At 38.4% G+C, this 17,872-nt stretch overlaps 1 protein-coding gene across 1 annotated transcript in view; it reads right to left on the bottom strand.

The window, feature by feature from the left end:
• The window catches only part of PARD3 (par-3 family cell polarity regulator), a gene marked incomplete at both ends in the record, with an annotated part of 424,269 nt that overhangs the window by 83,063 nt on the left and 323,334 nt on the right, over positions 1-17,872 (bottom strand). The window contains one exon of the mRNA XM_079538143.1: positions 16,427-16,684. Coding sequence (XP_079394269.1) covers positions 16,427-16,684 — 258 coding nt within the window. The remainder of the gene's footprint in view (positions 1-16,426; positions 16,685-17,872) is intronic.

The following is a 17,872-nucleotide window of genomic DNA, read 5'->3' on the forward strand; positions in this document are numbered from 1 at the left end:
ATCGTAACACTTCCACATCTCATTCTGATACGGCAAGGCTAGATGCAAAAGAGACATTCATCCACTATACATCAGGGGTATACAACAGCCAAAGATCAAAATCAAATCTCTGGAGAGCTATGGATGGGCAAGTCTTTCAGAATGGACATCCATTTGCACCACGCACAGAGAAGCTTTGTTGACTTTGGACTTAATGAGTTCACATCAACTTCATAACTAAATAACCTCAGGGCAAGACTAATATGTATAGGGAGGGAGCATTTACAACTCTGCCTAGAGCTATCTCACTTGGATGCTCTGAATTGTCCTCCTGAGGATAACAGTTCTCTCCTTTGACTTTATAGATAGGATTGGCTTTCTGATTTAGGCATGAAAAAGCACCTTTTTAAAGCTTTGAATTATTTTTCATAGGATCTCAGTGGCTTTGGCTACAACAGATACTAACTGACTTCAGTCCAATGGAATCACATTAAATCACGGTATTTCAGAGATATCCATTCACCCCCGAGGAGCTAAGATAAGAATTTAGAAAGAGAAATTTTGGATCTAAATGAGTTACTGGCATTTGCCATTTACTGTTTTGTTTTGTTTTTTTAAGGGTTTTTTTATTATTATTATTATTTTTTTTTTAGTTCTCTCTACATTTCACCAGGTTTTCTCCCTTCCTCAGTGAAATTTTCTAATTTGACAGTTAGATCCATAAGCCGTCACGACCATCTTAACGCTATCAACAGTCTAACTGCAGTATCAAAGTTCAGTTCATTGAACCATCAAATAATATTCTCATTGGGGCACTCTCCCTTGATGAGCACAAGTAAGACCTAGTTACATTAATCATCATCTATATATTGAGAAGCAAATGTAATGCGCTGAACATTCAGCCTGTCAAAATGTATCAATTATTCAGTCAGAAAGGTCTGACTGCATGAATCATTTCACGTTCAGTGTGCAGCAGGTTTGGAAAAAAGGTTTGATGGAAATAACTGAGTAGGATTCTAAGAAATTATTATTCTTAACTACAGCTTTAGGTACAAGGAGGAAAGCGTACGTAAGAATAAGTCAAGCTTTGGATTGCTTACAAAGCACTCCTTTTTCTGTTCTCCCCGCTAAGCTCTTTCCACTTTAGATAATGTTTTCATTCTACTACAGGTTTCTCTCAGGAAATTAATTTCTTAGCTGGATGTCACCTGGGGACATCCAAATGAACAACCTATGATTTTGGTAGCCTTTTTTTCTTCTAATTCTCTCTTCCACCTTAACACTTCACATAACAACTGCAAGGCCATCATAGGATTCATCCTGATTTCACTACAAATTCTATAAAGTATTGTACCACACTGAATTGGATTATGTAAACAAAAATAAGATAGCAGCATTGCTTGAGGATTTGTTTATGACCTGCAAGTCCTCTTTTGCAGGGGAGTCTTCTGGAGGCAAACAGAAGCTTTGGGCAAAGAGGAGACTGGAAGACGATTTGATTTCTTCTGCTTTCTCCTGTTTTGTGGGAGATTCTTGTCTTCTTTCTCTTCCTGACCCCTAATGCTGGGAGGATTGCTGCTGTCTAGAAGGGGATAACTACAGGAAAGATTTTGTGTGACAGAGTTTGCTGCTAGGCTATTAGAGAGGTTTCTTCCTTACCCAGTGTGTATGCAGAGGAATGTATTAAACAGAATTCCTTTAAGGTACATTAAGTCTGACAGTCTTCATCCCTCCATTGCGAGTTCAGTTGCTGTTGGCGCACATGACTGTTGCGAGACAATGATTTGAGATGCAGCTTGCTCTCAATTCGACACCAGCTCAATCCTGACACTCCGCAGTGTCTAGTGATTTCGCAGTGAGATATTTGAAGGAAGTTGTTTCTTTTTCCCCCTCTCTTTTTCAAATGAACTTAATACAGTGTACTGTGAGAGTTTATGATCCCAGTGAGAGATACAGCATATGCAGACTAGCATAGCACAAAAAGCTTAGGAATAGGTCTCCCAGTACTTCCAGGTTCCCCAGCTCTGTGCCAAAGGGACTATTTACTAATCTACAGCCCTCGCATTTTTCATTCTTTGCTACTCTTTTGATAACAGAAGGGAGAGAAAATAGAAGACAAGCCATCCTGCTGTTCATGCAAGCCCTTCCACAAAAGGCCTCCCATAAGCTGCTTTCCCCCAAACCTGCTATTTCATTTAAAGCAGTCAGTCCTGAAGGATCAACTTAGGCAATTAGACAAGGGATTTGGGCTCTGAGGGATAATTGGATGACTTGCACGCAATAAACTTCTTTCACGCTCTTTCCACTTTTTTCTTTTGTTCTCTTTGTTCATCCCTTTGTTTCTCATCATTAATTTTTTTAATCAAGTTTGCAACACTCTTGCAGATACAGCAAGATAGTAACGTGGCCAAGCAGCAAGAATCTAAACACCTACACTGTGGATCCTGCTGTTTCATGCCTCTTTAAATCATTCCAATGTGATTCCAAAGGGAAGAACAGCTGCATTTAGATGATGGGATGCAGTCAAAGCTTCACTTGTGTATCTGCAGCACTGCTGAAGTTGCAGGGCGGGAACAAACAGAGCTCAGATATCTCAGGTGAATCCTGGAGGAAAGCTTACACAGGAAAAGTCCTACAGAACAATTCTGCATTCTGGTGAATGCTGTGGAAATTAGATCACAGCCAAGAAGCTTACTAAGACTAAAGACTGCTGAAATTTAATTGCCTTCCCTCTCACCCCCCAAGAACTACATTCTGTGCCACTCCTAATTCTTTTTCTCCCCTCCTCATCAACTCCATGTTCCAGACTAGAAGCTCTTTTTTTGCCATGGACACACCACCTCATTTTCACTCCTTATTCCTCAGCCTGATGCTTCTAACTTCCATTTTCTCCTATTTTGACAAGTTCCTTTCACATCAACCATTTCCCTAAAGTCATCGCTCCTAATATCCTATTTATTCACTATATAAAATTGCCATCCTCACGTGAATTGAAAATTGCTCACTGATTTTAGACTTCTCTTAGCTACTTTTATTTCCCGTACGCCAGCACAATTTGTCAGCCTGTGTACACAGCAAAGTTCTAAATTACATGCAAGTTTCAACTTCTCCCTCTAATATAGCAATATATGTCTCCTTTATAATAAACGTCAGTGAAATATTTATGATCACTACACTATCAACTGTAAAAATAATAGCAACAAAAAATAAAAAACAAATCTTCAATTTCCTTATGTAGGGATTGTGTAATCAACTGCTGAATATGTGGAAGTCTTGTTCAGTGCCTTTCTGTGTGGAATACAAATATGAAAGTTATATTTACTGAGACTTAATTCAACTTTAGAAAACAAAGTTATATGAACCGGCAGACACATCTTGCACACCCCCATTGATGAGCAGTTCCTCCGCCCTTCTCATATGTTCAAAACAGATCATTACATTTGCCTTCAAACAGAGGAGGTAATGAAGGTGGCAAAGACAAGCATCTTCTGTGCTGAGATATGATGATGCCTAAGCATGCTAAGGAAGGTCTCAGCAGCATTAGGTCTGCCATGCTTTGTGACTGAAGAGCACGCAGCAAAAGCAATATTTTCTTTCTCTTTAGGATCTCAGTGGACACCCTCAGATAGGTACTGGGAATTTCACACACTTTTATATCTTTCTGTCCTAGACCCTAATAAATTCAAGAGAACACGGAAGTGATAAGATAAAAGTTTAGGTTAGATGCCAAGCACTTGTGTTCTCAACCAAGATCTATAAAAGAAAAAGCATAGTCTATCTGTCTACATAAAGCTGACAGACAAATCTCATTTCAAAGTGAGTTAAGATGCACCACACAAGTGATAGAATATAGCACAGTAGGAACAAACTCAGTGTTAGAAGAGAGTCAGATCCAGTGACTAATAAGGTCCTTTCTATAATTCAGTAGAAAATGGCTTCTGGAAGAACACCACCAGGCACTTCTCACAAGCATACAGGTGTTAACCTTGGTGCCCTGGCCCTGTTCCAGCTCAGGTAATTACCTTTAAAACTTACATTCTCCTTCCAGACTCTCCTGGCTTGTCTCCACTCCCCAGCCCTGATTTATATGCAATTAAACAGCAGCAGTGTTTTACTGTGCAGGTGGCAGCTTGTCAGTGGAGGGAGTGGGGAGGGGACGAGCCGCAGCACAAAATGGTCTCTATATTGACTACAAGTCCCCAGAAAGGGTTATGAAGTTCTTTAATCCCCTGCAAGTGCACCACATAGATCAAAGACAATACAGCACAGATCATCTTCTTCCTCATCTACGTATATAAAGGGGGTGATTTTTTTTTTTTTTTTTTTTTGGAGAGTGAGAGGATGGTTGGCTCCCCTTTGTCATAGCCTGCTCAGCAGGCAGCTTCCATTCTTATCCTGCAGTGCTCCTGATCTCCGCAGGAGCCTTCCTTTGCTTACTCCCCTCCATTACCTCCGGTGCAGTCCTTCAGCTCCGCAGGAGGCTGCCTGTCTCCTGGGCTCTGTTCCTGCAATGCCACAGCACTCACCAGCTGCACACTGCATCTCACATGTAAACGGTTTTCAGGACTGTATGCAAACCTTTGTTTCACAATTCCTTGCCAACACCGAAGCATTTCTCTGGGACCCATGATCTGTTTTTGAGCAGAAGATGTACAGGTGAGCTGCTGAACCTCAATGTGGGAAAAAAAAAAAAAAAAAAAAAAGAAAAAAGATATACTGATAGATATTCTACTTTTGTAGAAGAACAGAGGCTGTCACAGCAGCAGCAGGTCCAGCATGGCAGCAGCCCTGCCCAAGAAGGGGAGTAATACAAACATCCTCTACAGAACGTAACTGAAAAGCAAGAGCTAAGTACACATGCAGGCCTATAGAATGCACAGTTTTTGGGAAGTATTTTCAAAGGCGTTGGTTTTGGTAGAGTTGATTATTATACTCACAATATAAAAGTGGAAATAAAGGACAAAAGGCAGCCTCCTATGGGAACTGTAAGAGTTATGACTTGTCCTCAAGAGTTTTATTCACACTAAGAATAGCGTAGTGGAGAAAAAGGCAACAGTTGTATTCAAAATAAGAAAAAAGACACATGCCTTAGCGTAACTCTGAAATACAGGAATATAATTGGCAATTAAAGAATAAGAACTCAAGTGACCACTCAGAAAAGTTTAATGCTAACAATGAAGTATTAGGTTTTTTTAAGGTAATCCTTACTGTCTCTAAAATTTTTCTTGGTGCTTCAAAATTTTGAATCAGTTGTTTCAATATTCCCAATCTTACATGAAGTGATTTATATATTTTCTTTCACTTATGTTCTCCCAACATCTCAGAGTTGCAATAGGATGAGAGACAACAGACACAAATGAGAGCATGGGAAATCCAGATATTAGAATGCTTTCATAGATAACATGAAGGTGGTCAAATACTGGGGCAGGCACTACAGAGCTGGTGAAATCACCACCCTCAGAGATACACAGGATATGACTCCAGAGTAACCTGACCAAACCAAACTTTGAGCCAAAGTTTGTACCAGATGTGCTCTGGAAGTCACCTCTTCTGGAGTGAAGTAATTTTTAGAAAAGACTTTTTTTATACATACACAAATATTCTTAAATTTGTACATTAAAAATCTGTCAAAGAAACACCACTCTGTGTGTGCATCTTATTCTGCATGGGTATATGTGCCCTACTGAATATGGATTGGCACTCACTGATAATATACTGCATAGATGATGGAGGTATCAACGTGAAACGAATATTAAGAAAGGTAAGCGTGAGGTTCAATAAAGTAGGATTATTCCTAACACTGAACGTCTCAGTTCTACCTATTCCCCCCTGTTAAATCCCAAAATTTTAAGCTGTAGCAAATTTTACCTACATCAAAAACAGTAGAGCCGCTGTCTACATCAAAAATAGTGGAACTAATGAATGCTTATAATATTCAGTCTGTGTTAACTTTAGAAGAGAAGCAACAATTTAGCTCTGACCATCTATGCAAGACCTAAAGGTCATTTTTTTGAAATTCTAATCAGAGCAGGCTGAGGCAAACCACAAAGAATGTGAGATGTCCTGGCTCCTAGCTACAAGGGGAGCCCAGTTTGAACACTGAGCACATCAACCAAATAGGACAAGCTTCTCATCAGTGCACAATGAGTGAAGAAAACTGAGGACTGTGAACTTTTTCCTAGCACCGACAGGAATGGCCCAGAGTACACTCCACAGCAGTGACTTGGTTTCAGCCCACTACATTCTGGTTTTGCTGAGTAACCAATAATTTCTTGTTTTAACACAGTTTCTGATAAGGGTTTCCTAGATACTGCTCTACAGGGAGATCTTCCAAGATGAAGCAGGATATGCAGTTGAAATACTAACAGAAATGCATTCTGGGACCAAAAAAAAAAATAATTTAGCATATGGCAACGTAGACAAAATTTAGAGGAACAGCCCTACTAAAGTGAAAAGAGAAATTTCTTTGAACTGTACTTCCTTTCACAAAATGCTTTGTATAAATTCCCAGGATTGCTTTTCTTCATGATCACTCAAACATTTAGGTATAATACATTACTTCCACTGCTGTTTAAATTCCAAGTTTGCTTTAGATTACCTATAAAGGTCTAACTCAGTGACTCCAAAATCTTACTGGCTATAGACAATCTTCACATTTATCTCTATCACCTATGTAATATTTGGCCTCACTTCTCACATTAGATGTAATGAAGAGCTGACATACAGATCAGGACAAATGTGTACAGAGACATTCCTGTATCATCTCTAGCCTTTACCTTAGAAGCCTTTCCAAAGTATTCTAAAATGTAAGTTGACTGTAGTGATACAAGAATAACTAACTAAATGAAACCACACCTGCTCTCAATTTTTGGTATGTCTGTCTGAAAATTTATGTTTTATCACATAGAAAGACTGAAAGAAGCATTAGTAAAAGCAAATGCACGGAGAATTGCTTCCACAGAAAAGAAGACCCTGTCTTAAGTACAGTTTTAAAAAAAAGTTGGATCAATTAGCAATCTGTGAATGTTAGAAACATCTTAACAATGTCTCAAAGATGAAAGAGCCTATCACAGAATGAGGAAAGGGGGAAAAATTAAATTACGTCTGTAGTCATAATGAATCGAAGCCCAGAAGGTGGTCTCCGAATCAGCAGGTTTTGATGAAATATTAAGGAAAGTGATTATTGATGAAAAATGAATAAGCTCTTTTTGATTTTAGCAACCTTTAAATCACACTTTGCTAATTCAAATAGCTTCAATGCATCCCTCCATTCCTTGATGGGCATTTAGCAATCCTTAGAAACACGTTGGTTAATTTGAAAACATTTTAGCAAATACGCGCAAAGTTTATCTTAAGCAAGCAGACACAGTACAGTTTAAGATGATGTGAAAAATAATGCATAGAATAACCTCCTCTTTTTCTTTTTTTCCTCTTTTTTTCTCCTTTACACTATATCTGTTAGTGGCAGGCAGCTTCTGCTCGTTCCCTCTACAGCACAAAATACCCCATGATATATATCGCAACTATTAACAAGCCATAAAATACGTTTCAGAAAACAAAGGCCTATGTTACTATTTTCTGTCTCCTTTGTTTGCCAGGTCAGAGACTGTTTAGTGCCCAGGAGGCCAGGTACTGCGGTACTGTGGTCTTCGGCAAATAATTTCCCTTTCCAAAGATAACTGGAAATTAGAAGTGAGACATCACTTTTCATATCCCTCCAAGTGGTACGGATTCTAATTGCTTTTTAAAATGTTTGTAGTAGTAATGCTGCCTTCTCTTTCCATCCTAGTTTGTACTTGCATCCTTTTAAAGGAAAACCTGGGACTGAAGGAAGAAAGGCTGTAATCAAGGCTGAATTGCTGCACACAGAAGACATGCCATTATAGAATGCGAAGGAACTCAGGCATGCCATGCGTTTTTGTCACAGAACCATACACATGAATTGAAATGAAACAAAATCTGCACTTTTGCTTTCATAAATTAAGTCTGATATGTTGTAACACCATCTAAACTCAGGGCAGATGAAACTCCCTATCCCTTACAGATATGTGATCTATTTACTATAATAATATTTCATATTTCCATCACATAAGAAAGACTTCTATGAATACATCAGACTGAAAAGCTATTTAAATGTCACAAGTATTTTACGGAATGAAAAAAAAATGTCTACAGCAAATAAATAAATCTGATGGTAGAACAACATTTTCCAGAAATACATAATCATATAAAATAAGTCATGCAAGAAACTTTTAACTTTTCATATCATAGTGTCTGAGCCTGAAGGAATAAAACTTCAAACACCTTATAAACCATATGCTACAAAGTGTAATACTTGAGTAATAAATACTGTTTGCTGAGTGAAGAGCTGAAAAGCATTAGTTTTTAGCTTTCCACCCAATAACACAATGAAATGAGATCTTCGAGCAGTTTCTCAGTTTTCAGGATTGTCTGTGTGAAACGTTATGCAAACACTCATTCAATGAGTTCATAAGATATCAGGAGACATTAACACATGCACACTTGCTAACCTACACGTAGTGATGTTATTCTACTTCCTGATGTTTTCTGCAGAGGATTCCTTTCCACAATTGGATTCCATCACTTCCTCCACTGACAAACTACTTCGACCATACTCAGGATACTTTATTTAGTCACATAAACAAATGAGACTGGCCACAAAGATAAACAACTGGGCTAAATATAGTTTGTGTCATCTGTAAAATAGATGTCGTTCTTAAAAAAGTAACCACAACCCCCCCCACAAATCTGTAGATAGGGTCTGATTAGAAGAACTTGCATAACAATTAACTCATGCTTCACTTTGAAACCATCAATTGACATTAATTTGAAGAGCTAACTTCCATTTTTATATTTTGTGGAGGCTTTGGATTCTGTGAATGCGCTACATCTCCCCATACTCAGTCTTTAGAGTCCAGTAATAAGACAACTAAAAATGCAAAGCCCTAGCTTTTTAAGTGATTGAAAAGCAGAAGTCTGAGTCTTTCACCAAAGTGGAACAGATGGGCTAACTGGAGGTACATAAGAGATAGAAGTGCCATAATTTTGTACTCCTTCTAAAAAGGGCCACATTCAACAGCAACAACAAATTTAAAGTGTTAAATCATAATGCTCAAGTGCTGCTTAACATCAGTTTGCAATACAAACTTCGGTTAACAGGACCAGCAAAGAACAGATTAAAAAGTTTAGACAGGTAGGATCAAAGCACTTAATTTAAGAAACTGGTAAGCCTTTGCTTTTTCAGCTTTGCATCCTCAGATATTCCCCCCAGATTTCCTCAGAATAAAGAACCGCACATTTCATTAATGGTATTAGTGGGAAACAAAGCTGTTCACGTTAGCCTTGTTTTAGGACTACAGTTTCAAGTCACAATTAAAGGCTTGAGACACTGACTTTTCTCAGTTTTACAACATGCTTTATTTTAGACACAGATATATAATTTTTTTTTCCTTCTTTTTAATTAAATGCTTCCTCCTCCTATTTGAAGGCTGTTCTCTTTTTTGCACAAGCAATAAAATGATTAATTGAAAATTACAAAACCAAACAGATACCACCACAGGAAAGAGTGCTGGCTGGCTGTCTCTCAGAATAAGGGCAGTGAGGACTGTCAGCCTTTGGTGGACCCCACTTCACCCCTTTGTTTTGTAACCTGGAGTGGAAAGTTCAATTCCTTCTTATCTTTCAGGGCATTTTCCCAGTGCAGCCATTTGTAGAGGTACCAATGTCTGCTGCTTTTGTAAAAACAAACAAACAGCTCTCATGCTTTAGATTACAGAGCAAGAAGAGAAGAGAGGAAGCAAAAATACCAGACTGTAAGTGAGGTTGTGGTAAATGGAAAAAAACATGGTTCTCACAACAGTATCAGTGTTTTGTATCTATTTAAAAAAAAAAAAAAAAAGAAAGAACACAGGACTTCCAGAGTCCTGAACCTGAATAGAGTTCGCTCTAAGTCTGCCTCTTACTCCACCGAAATGGTAACTCTAACACGGGAGTGAAGTTGCATACTTTCACAACAGGGAGTCCACATAAATAAATCCTCATGAATTTATATTAAAATTTGTCTTATATTCAATCAAGACGGAAGAACAAAAGAAAACAACACCTAAGATAATAAAATGCCAATGTTAATATTGTTCATTGGGTTCTAAATACATGGGTGTATGACAGATGCAGCTAATTTTTAGGAAGTTCTGGGGTAAGGATTACTAGCTGATAGCATGAAGGGTAGAAGAACAAAAAAACTAATGTGTTAGTGCTGAATTGAAATTAAACCCCATGAAGAGTCTCACAGAGGCTCTAACTAATCCTTCTCCAGGTTATCAGAGTGGAAGAAAATACCACACTGACTTGCAAGTATCATTTTCTACTTTACATATGAGAGAACTGCAAATAGTTTGTTAACCCACTGCTCTCCCAAGAGTTGTCTTGGAAAGTCTGTTTGATGATCCCTCAATGGCACATATACCATTTCCTAGGCTGAAAAAGTCTTTCCAGAAGCCTGATTCTCACAGGAATGAAGCTTTGTTATGCTGCAGAAGGGTGACACTCTCTGGAAGATAAGGATTTAAACCCTATTACCGTTAATTTCTGAAGTTGCTTCGGGAGCTTGCATAACAAACAGGGGCATAGGAAAACACTTACACATAAATGAACAGAAGTAAACACTAGTAGGACAGAAGAGCTTAACCGTTGTCTTGGTCAACCTACGCTGCATGTCTTTTGAACAGCTCTGTAGGTTTTAAATGTCATTGCTTAGACAGTTTACAGCTTGTGCATTGCTCCTTAAGTCAACTTCAAGAACTGTCTGAAAATCTCTTTATTTAAGAAAAAAGAAACAGCCTAACACTTATGGGATGCATCGTTCTGAGTAATAATGCATATCTTCATCTATTATGGGACTGGTAATAAGCTCAGATTTCTATGCATAAATGATTCCACAGACTTTAGGCACTCTCTTATGACTGACACTACTAATAAAGAAGTTTAATATAGCTGCACAAATGCCTTGCTTTTTTTTTTTTTTTTTTACAAATATTTATCCTGGCATTGCAATATAGTACTTCATAGTTTTCACAACCCGTTTCGCTGTTGCTAAAAATCACTCTACATACACTAGAAAGATGAGGTCTTCTTATTGCATTTTTTACATATTATATTATATTAGAATGCTTCTTCCCAGCATCCAAGGTTCATTACTTTTGTGCCAATTTAAGCAAAACCATAACACCAAGTAAATGAAAGTTAACAAGTAAATAAAATGTTCTCCCCTTGTTTTTTGGGCAAGTAGTAAGCAAAGTGTGCAGCTTGATCTTAACAATAGCATTTTTGCCTCTTAGCACTGAACAGATGACATTTAAAGCAACTGGAGTGATTTTCACTTCCCTCATATTCCTTTGACATAACTTGATTCCACTTCTGATAGAAAAGAAACCAGTTCATAAAGGTCTCTCATTCTAAAATGAACATTTATTTTTTTCTTTTTAATGGTAAAATGCATGCAAAAAGCTTATGATTATGGTATTTATGTTTCCATTAAAATGTCCTCAGCAAGCCACGGGAGTCTAGCCTACTATTTTCAAGCTATTTAGATTTATAGCAGCACAGTGCCTATTTTATTTCAATTATATTTCAGGACAATGCACTCTTGGTGGGAAATTACACAGTGACAACCAGTATAAATGTCCATTAGGAGTTGTCTATCTACATACTGCTCAACTATGGATGTCAGATGATCACTATAAAACCCCATTGTATAGCATCATTGTCATCTACATGAAAAACACTATTGATTAGTAGTGCAGCTTCTCTTCTGTATGATCTAAAACATACTTAGAAACACTTCTCAAATAAACTGAAAGCTTTATTGACAAGAACACAATTCTCAAGATACTTCTTCCCAGTACTGTAAAATATACATAGATTATACATTGCACCTAAATTTTGCTCCATTAATGGTAACATAAAAAGTTGGAAAGTGAAAGAAATGCTTAGCAGCCTGTCTCTGTAAGTTATTGATACGTAGGATGGAGCTAAAGTAGCCAGGGCAGCTGATGGATATGCAGTTACACTGATGACTAATCACTCCCAAAATATTTTATTTATTTATTTATTTATTGCTAGGATTTCATTTCCACTGAGTGGTAAACTGCTCTGCTGTAAGGGAAAGACTCTGCTTTAATTCTTTAGGAACAAGAGTGGAAAACACTTCCTTAGTGCTACTGGAAAGAGTTGCTATGACTATGTAACTGGAATTATGTAAATGTGTTTCAAGATTCACAGGAACTACACTTACATATGGATTACATAAAAAACTCAAAATAAAGAACCTTCCATACTTAATTATGTATTCAACAGATAATAACTATCAGTGGGTAAAAAAAAACAAAACACAACAAAAATACATTAAAGAAAAGAAAGCAACCAAACTCCATTGATGACCTCTTTAATTCTAATGCAACCTAAGTCTGCACTGAAGCAATTCTAAAACAGTTCCAAGTCCTAAAAGGAACTTTCAAAATTTACCATTTACAGGCTTTTTTTATTTATAGTCATAGGTGGTAAGATGGGTGAAGCAGAGTTACTTCCACGCATACAGTGATGTGCAAGTTTGTATTGAGTGAATGGCATTAGACAGCTCATTTTCACTTAGGGAAATGAATGGACAAAAATATCAGTGAATAACCATTTTGTTAATCTTTTTATTGTCTTGTTCTGCCTGTCAGTTACTGTCCTAGGGATATGGACAAATATTAAATACACTCAAGAAAGAAAAGAAGGACAATCCAGCTTTCAAATCACATCACAAAATGACTTGGGGATCTCTGCCTGATCAGTTGTTGGTACCATCACTGGGTGAAGCACTACAGTAGTTGTCATCATAATAGAGTATCAAACTTGTGAAAAAATCCATTGTTATCCATCGTTCTGATACAGCATCTCACATAGTAGTCCTTCACATTGCTATCATCCATATGCCATGACAGTTAAATTTGCGTCAGTTGGTGGCATGTGTTGATGAAAATAAGAAAAATCTAAAGAATATTAAAGAAAAACAAAACCTGACAAGGCCTCACACGCAGATGCAGTAATTCTCTTACAAGTTAAAGAAAAATCTGTCATCTGCTCAACGGTGGTATGCAAACTATTATGAGACATCTTGTTATAGGTCTCTCTGTAAGTGACTTTCAAATAACCTTTTGGACATATTTAAATGTCAAATTTTGTTTGGCACTTAGCACCAAACTGTAACAGAAATAACATTTCCCATATAAACAATGCTGCTTTTACTATGTACGTGCTGAAGATTTGAGCCAGCCTGGACATTAACAGCTCTGAGCAGCTCAGTGAGCAGCAATGTACTGCTAGAAATTCCTCTTCCCATACACAAAGGCTGGAAGGGGCTATTTAGGTAACCTCTGAAGCAGAGGAAAGGAGGGGGTGGAAGGGCAAAGGGGTAAAACAGAGGGAAAAGAACACTTACTGCAGATGAATGCTAACACAAACAGTATTTTAAGGATGCAGAGCTGTAACCAATGATTTTTCTTCAAATTTCTTGAGGACATTTTCTCCTGCACAGAGAGGAGCTCCCTCAAGAAGAGTCTCATGAAGAGGCACTTGCATGACTGCTATGGCAAGGGACATGATAAGATGTCATGGGAAGGTTTCACTGCTAGAAAGAGACAATAAGGAACACGTGGCAAAGGAGCCTATGGAGTGAAAAGCCAGGCATTTCACAGACAGGGTGACATCTTAGCTAAAAAGCATCTCACTCACTGAATATAGTATACAGATCTTTAATACTTCCAAGATGAAGTTATGAAAGACAGAACAGCCTTGGGAAGATTGCTCAGCCATGAGCTCACGCCTCAGTCCCCCAGACATACTTCAAAGGACACTAGTAGTAAATAATAATCTTTTTCCAGGTGAACTGCCTATTTCTTCTCAGGTGATGCTTGTCAAGCGTCTCATACTATCCCTTTATCACTAAACCAGGAGTTGCCTTTCTTGCTCTTCTCTCAACTTGCATCTCCTGCCTCTCTCCAGCCAGGTTGGGCCTTCGGTCCCAGTTTGACCGAGCTGTGTGCGATGGGACCCTCAGTGCTGCTGGGTTCTGGCAGGGCAGCCTGAATGCACAGAACTGTCATGCTGCTCTTCTATCCCACCCTTATCATTAACATCAGGTTCCCTCAGCACACCGTTATCTTTGGTTTTATTCACTCTCTCCTGGCTCTTTTATCAGCAATCACACAGAGTTAGCTGGGTCACACAGGTCTTATATTTCACCGCACCAGGTTTGCATCAAAGAACTTTTTTTTTTTCTTGATGTGACATTGATGCCATTCAACTCAGGCATGAAACACTGCCTTTGGTCTAACAAAAACAGCTGCAAGAGGCACCACGTGGCAGCCATATCCAACCAAGCTATCTCAATTTCCAAAATAACAAAAGTCCTGAAATGTCAGGTACTTGAACATAGTAACGCCTATCAATGTAAGGCTATGGAACGTAAAATTTCAAAAGCACAGATGAAGCTGTCTGCTTTTGAAATTATTTTGCTTTCTTCACTGAAATAAAATACTCATCCACAAAATATAAACTAGGTTTGTTTAATACAAAAAGTAGACAGTGCAATACAGAATAACTGTATGAGTGAGAAAATAAAAAGGTAGTTATGATTCTGAATGTTAATAGAAAGGTATGAAACTGAAACATCCTTAACTGTCAAGTTAATCAACATAATTTTTCCCAATATCATGTAAAGGAACTTGTAAAAAATAGGGTCACTCAGTCCTCATTTAAAACCTTTCAGACAATTAGTTTAGCTCTCCATGATAGCTGCTTTCACAGAATCACAGAATCGTAGGGGTTGGAAGGGACCTCCAGAGATCATCGAGTCCAACCCCCCTGCCAAAGCAGGTTCCCTACAGCAGGTCGCACAGGTAGGCATCCAGGCAGGTCTTGAACATCTCCAGAGAAGGAGACTCCACCACCTCCCTGGGCAGCCTGTTCCAGTGCTCCGTCACCCTCACTGTAAAGAAGTTCTTGCGCACGTTTGTGCAGAACTTCCTATGCTGCAGTTTCCAGCCATTTCCCCTTGTCCTGTCTCCACTCACCACTGAAAACAGTCTGGCCTCGCCATTCTGCCCCCCACACCTTGGATATTTATAGACCTGGATCAGGTGCCCTCTCAGTCTTCTTTTCTCAAGGCTGAACAGACCCAGTTCACTCAGCCTTTCTTCATAGGAGAGATGCTCCAGGCCCCTCACCATCTTTGTGGCCCTCCGCTGGACTCTTTCCAAGAGATCCTTGTCTTTTTTGTACTGGGGAGCCCAGAACTGGACGCAGTACTCCAGATGAGGCCTCACCAGGGCAGAGTAGAGGGGGAGGATCACCTCCCTCGACCTGCTGGACACGCTCTTTTTAATGCCCCCAGTAAGAATTTCCTTATAGATCTCAAGCACAGCAAACAAAGATGTTGTTCTGCACATTTAAGTCAAAGTTAATTGTTTTCTTCCAGGAAGAACTGGGCAGAAAACAAAATGACAAGTGGCTTTACTGTGAGCAAAACTAATGCTCTCTGAATGAGTTAGCACCTCCCATAGTAGGATTTCAATGTTCATTTTTATACAACTGAAGAAATGCAGAACTTCAACATCATAGACGTCAGCCAAGGAAACAGATGTATTTTCATTGTTGAAGTACAAAAAAGCTGTGAATGTTGCCTTTGGTTATTTCTACTTTACGTTAGCTTGCATGTCTGTTTTAGATTCAGCTTTTCAAAATTCCATCAACAGAACCATCAACAGAATTCCATCAACAGAAACCAGAAATTTTCCTGATTTCAGCATAAGGCCAAGCATGACAAAGTTCAGACAGTGTAACTCGAGGAAAAGTATAAATCATAAGCTACAACCCAAAACCAGAACATAATTCCTGACAAAAACTTGGAGGTTGGTCTATATTTTATCAAGAAATTCCACCAGTTAAACTGAAGTTCAGAACCACAGAACTAGAATGCAGATAACCATTATCTATTTTTGCTTAAATAGTAAGAACTTTACAGAAATATTTACAGAATATAACTGCTTTGAATAGGTAGGAAACATTGCATTCCACAGTCATGTTAGAGTTCTAATAAGCCAAGTGGTATCACAAATTCTAAATGAATTATCCCAAACATCTTGAACTCAAAACCATCTGAAGAATGAGAAAGAAAAATCTGAGTCTACAGGAAAAAAACTTCACATTCCATTCTGTTATCATTTGATTTATGGGAGCTCAATACTCTTCTACATAAAGGCTTTTAAAAAGCCATTAATAAAAAATGGAGTTCTGATTTCCCAACTGATGCGCTGTAATCTCCCATAACACAAGCATTACAAGGGGGGATGTGGTAAAAGCATAGTGGTTGCTGTCTAGTGCCTACCTGTCTACAGGTGAAGACTTAGAATTCCACGGTTTCTTCACTTGGGCGTACAAGGCTTCAACTGTCTGTCCTTCCCTCGGGCTCTGCGGTCTGCTGGTCAGACTTATTGTGCCGCTATTTGAAGACGAGTCATAGGAAGAGATCCCAGCATACATTGGGTCTGCATCACAGCCAAAAGTCCGGTTAAAATCCTGTATCTCAGCATAGTCACGTTCACGAGCTTGTCTCTCTCGAAATTCCCGAGTTTTTGCTTGAATTCTGAAAAATTAAAAGAAGGCTGAAACTAATTTCTCCCCCCTTCATTTGAAAGCAGCAGCTAACAGACACTTTGGACAGCCCATCTTAGTGATGACTATTGCTGTGCTTCCAGTTTCAGTTTGTCACAGTCTCACTTGTACACTGGAGACTGAAGTCTAGATCTTAAAAAAAAACAACCCCACAATAGACAGTGTGCTTTAAGGAAGAAGGCTGATTATCTATTTTATTCTTTCATTATAAAGTGAAAAAAAAGATTAGCCATAATTGTCAAAGTTTAATCTGTTGTTTTATGCATCCTATGAACTTTACATTATTACTTGACTTGCCTGAGAACGGCCAGACATCATTCATATTGCATGGTACTCCAACAAAATCTGACAGATACAGAGCTGCTAACACCTGCCTTCAGGGATGAATTTTAATGTACTTTCTTGGCCCAACAGTATAAAACTTATGTTTCCAAACCTTAAAAACCTAAGATTAAAACATGCACACACTTAAGGATGTATGCATGCAGTAAACAGCAGAAGTCGTTCCTTATATAAATTGTTCAGAATGTGCATGTTTTATTTAAAATACAAATAAACTGAACCTGTCACCTCCTAAAACTAGGCAGTTTCTTCACAGAAAGTACTAACATTTGTCTTATGTAAAAGTTACAAGTGAAAGGTGATGCTCTATCGGGATTTGGTATCTAAGTGCATTTGTTTAGCTGCATGACCAAAAGTGACAAATAAAAACAGATGGCATTTAGGAATCTGACAAATATAAACTGAGCACAGGTCAAGTTTTCAAAAGCACATAAACCTATTACTAAAATTTGATTTGGGCTTCAAAGTTTCATTGGTATTTTAAAAAATTTGACGTATTCCACACATGCTCAGTGAACATGCACCCCCAAAACTGTCTCCCCAGACCGATTTAATGCTATGTCATCATTGCAAAATGAAGCACTCAGCTGTCTCCTCCCTACCATTAGCAAAATGTGTTCCTTTTTCATCTAATAGATAAAGACATGCAGTGTGACAATATCTATCCATTCAGACCACAGCTCTGGGCACCCCCCTGCTTGCTGACCGATTAACAGCCTGCTTCAAGCCTTTGAATCCTTTGAAAGCAAGCCTTGCCTCTTCTGAAAATAGGAAAATCTAAGAGTTAGGTTACCACAGCATTTTTTGGAAATTTTTG

Source organism: Tetrao urogallus (genome assembly GCF_951394365.1).
Source record: "Tetrao urogallus genome assembly, chromosome: 7".
Lineage (NCBI taxonomy): Eukaryota > Metazoa > Chordata > Aves > Galliformes > Phasianidae > Tetrao > Tetrao urogallus.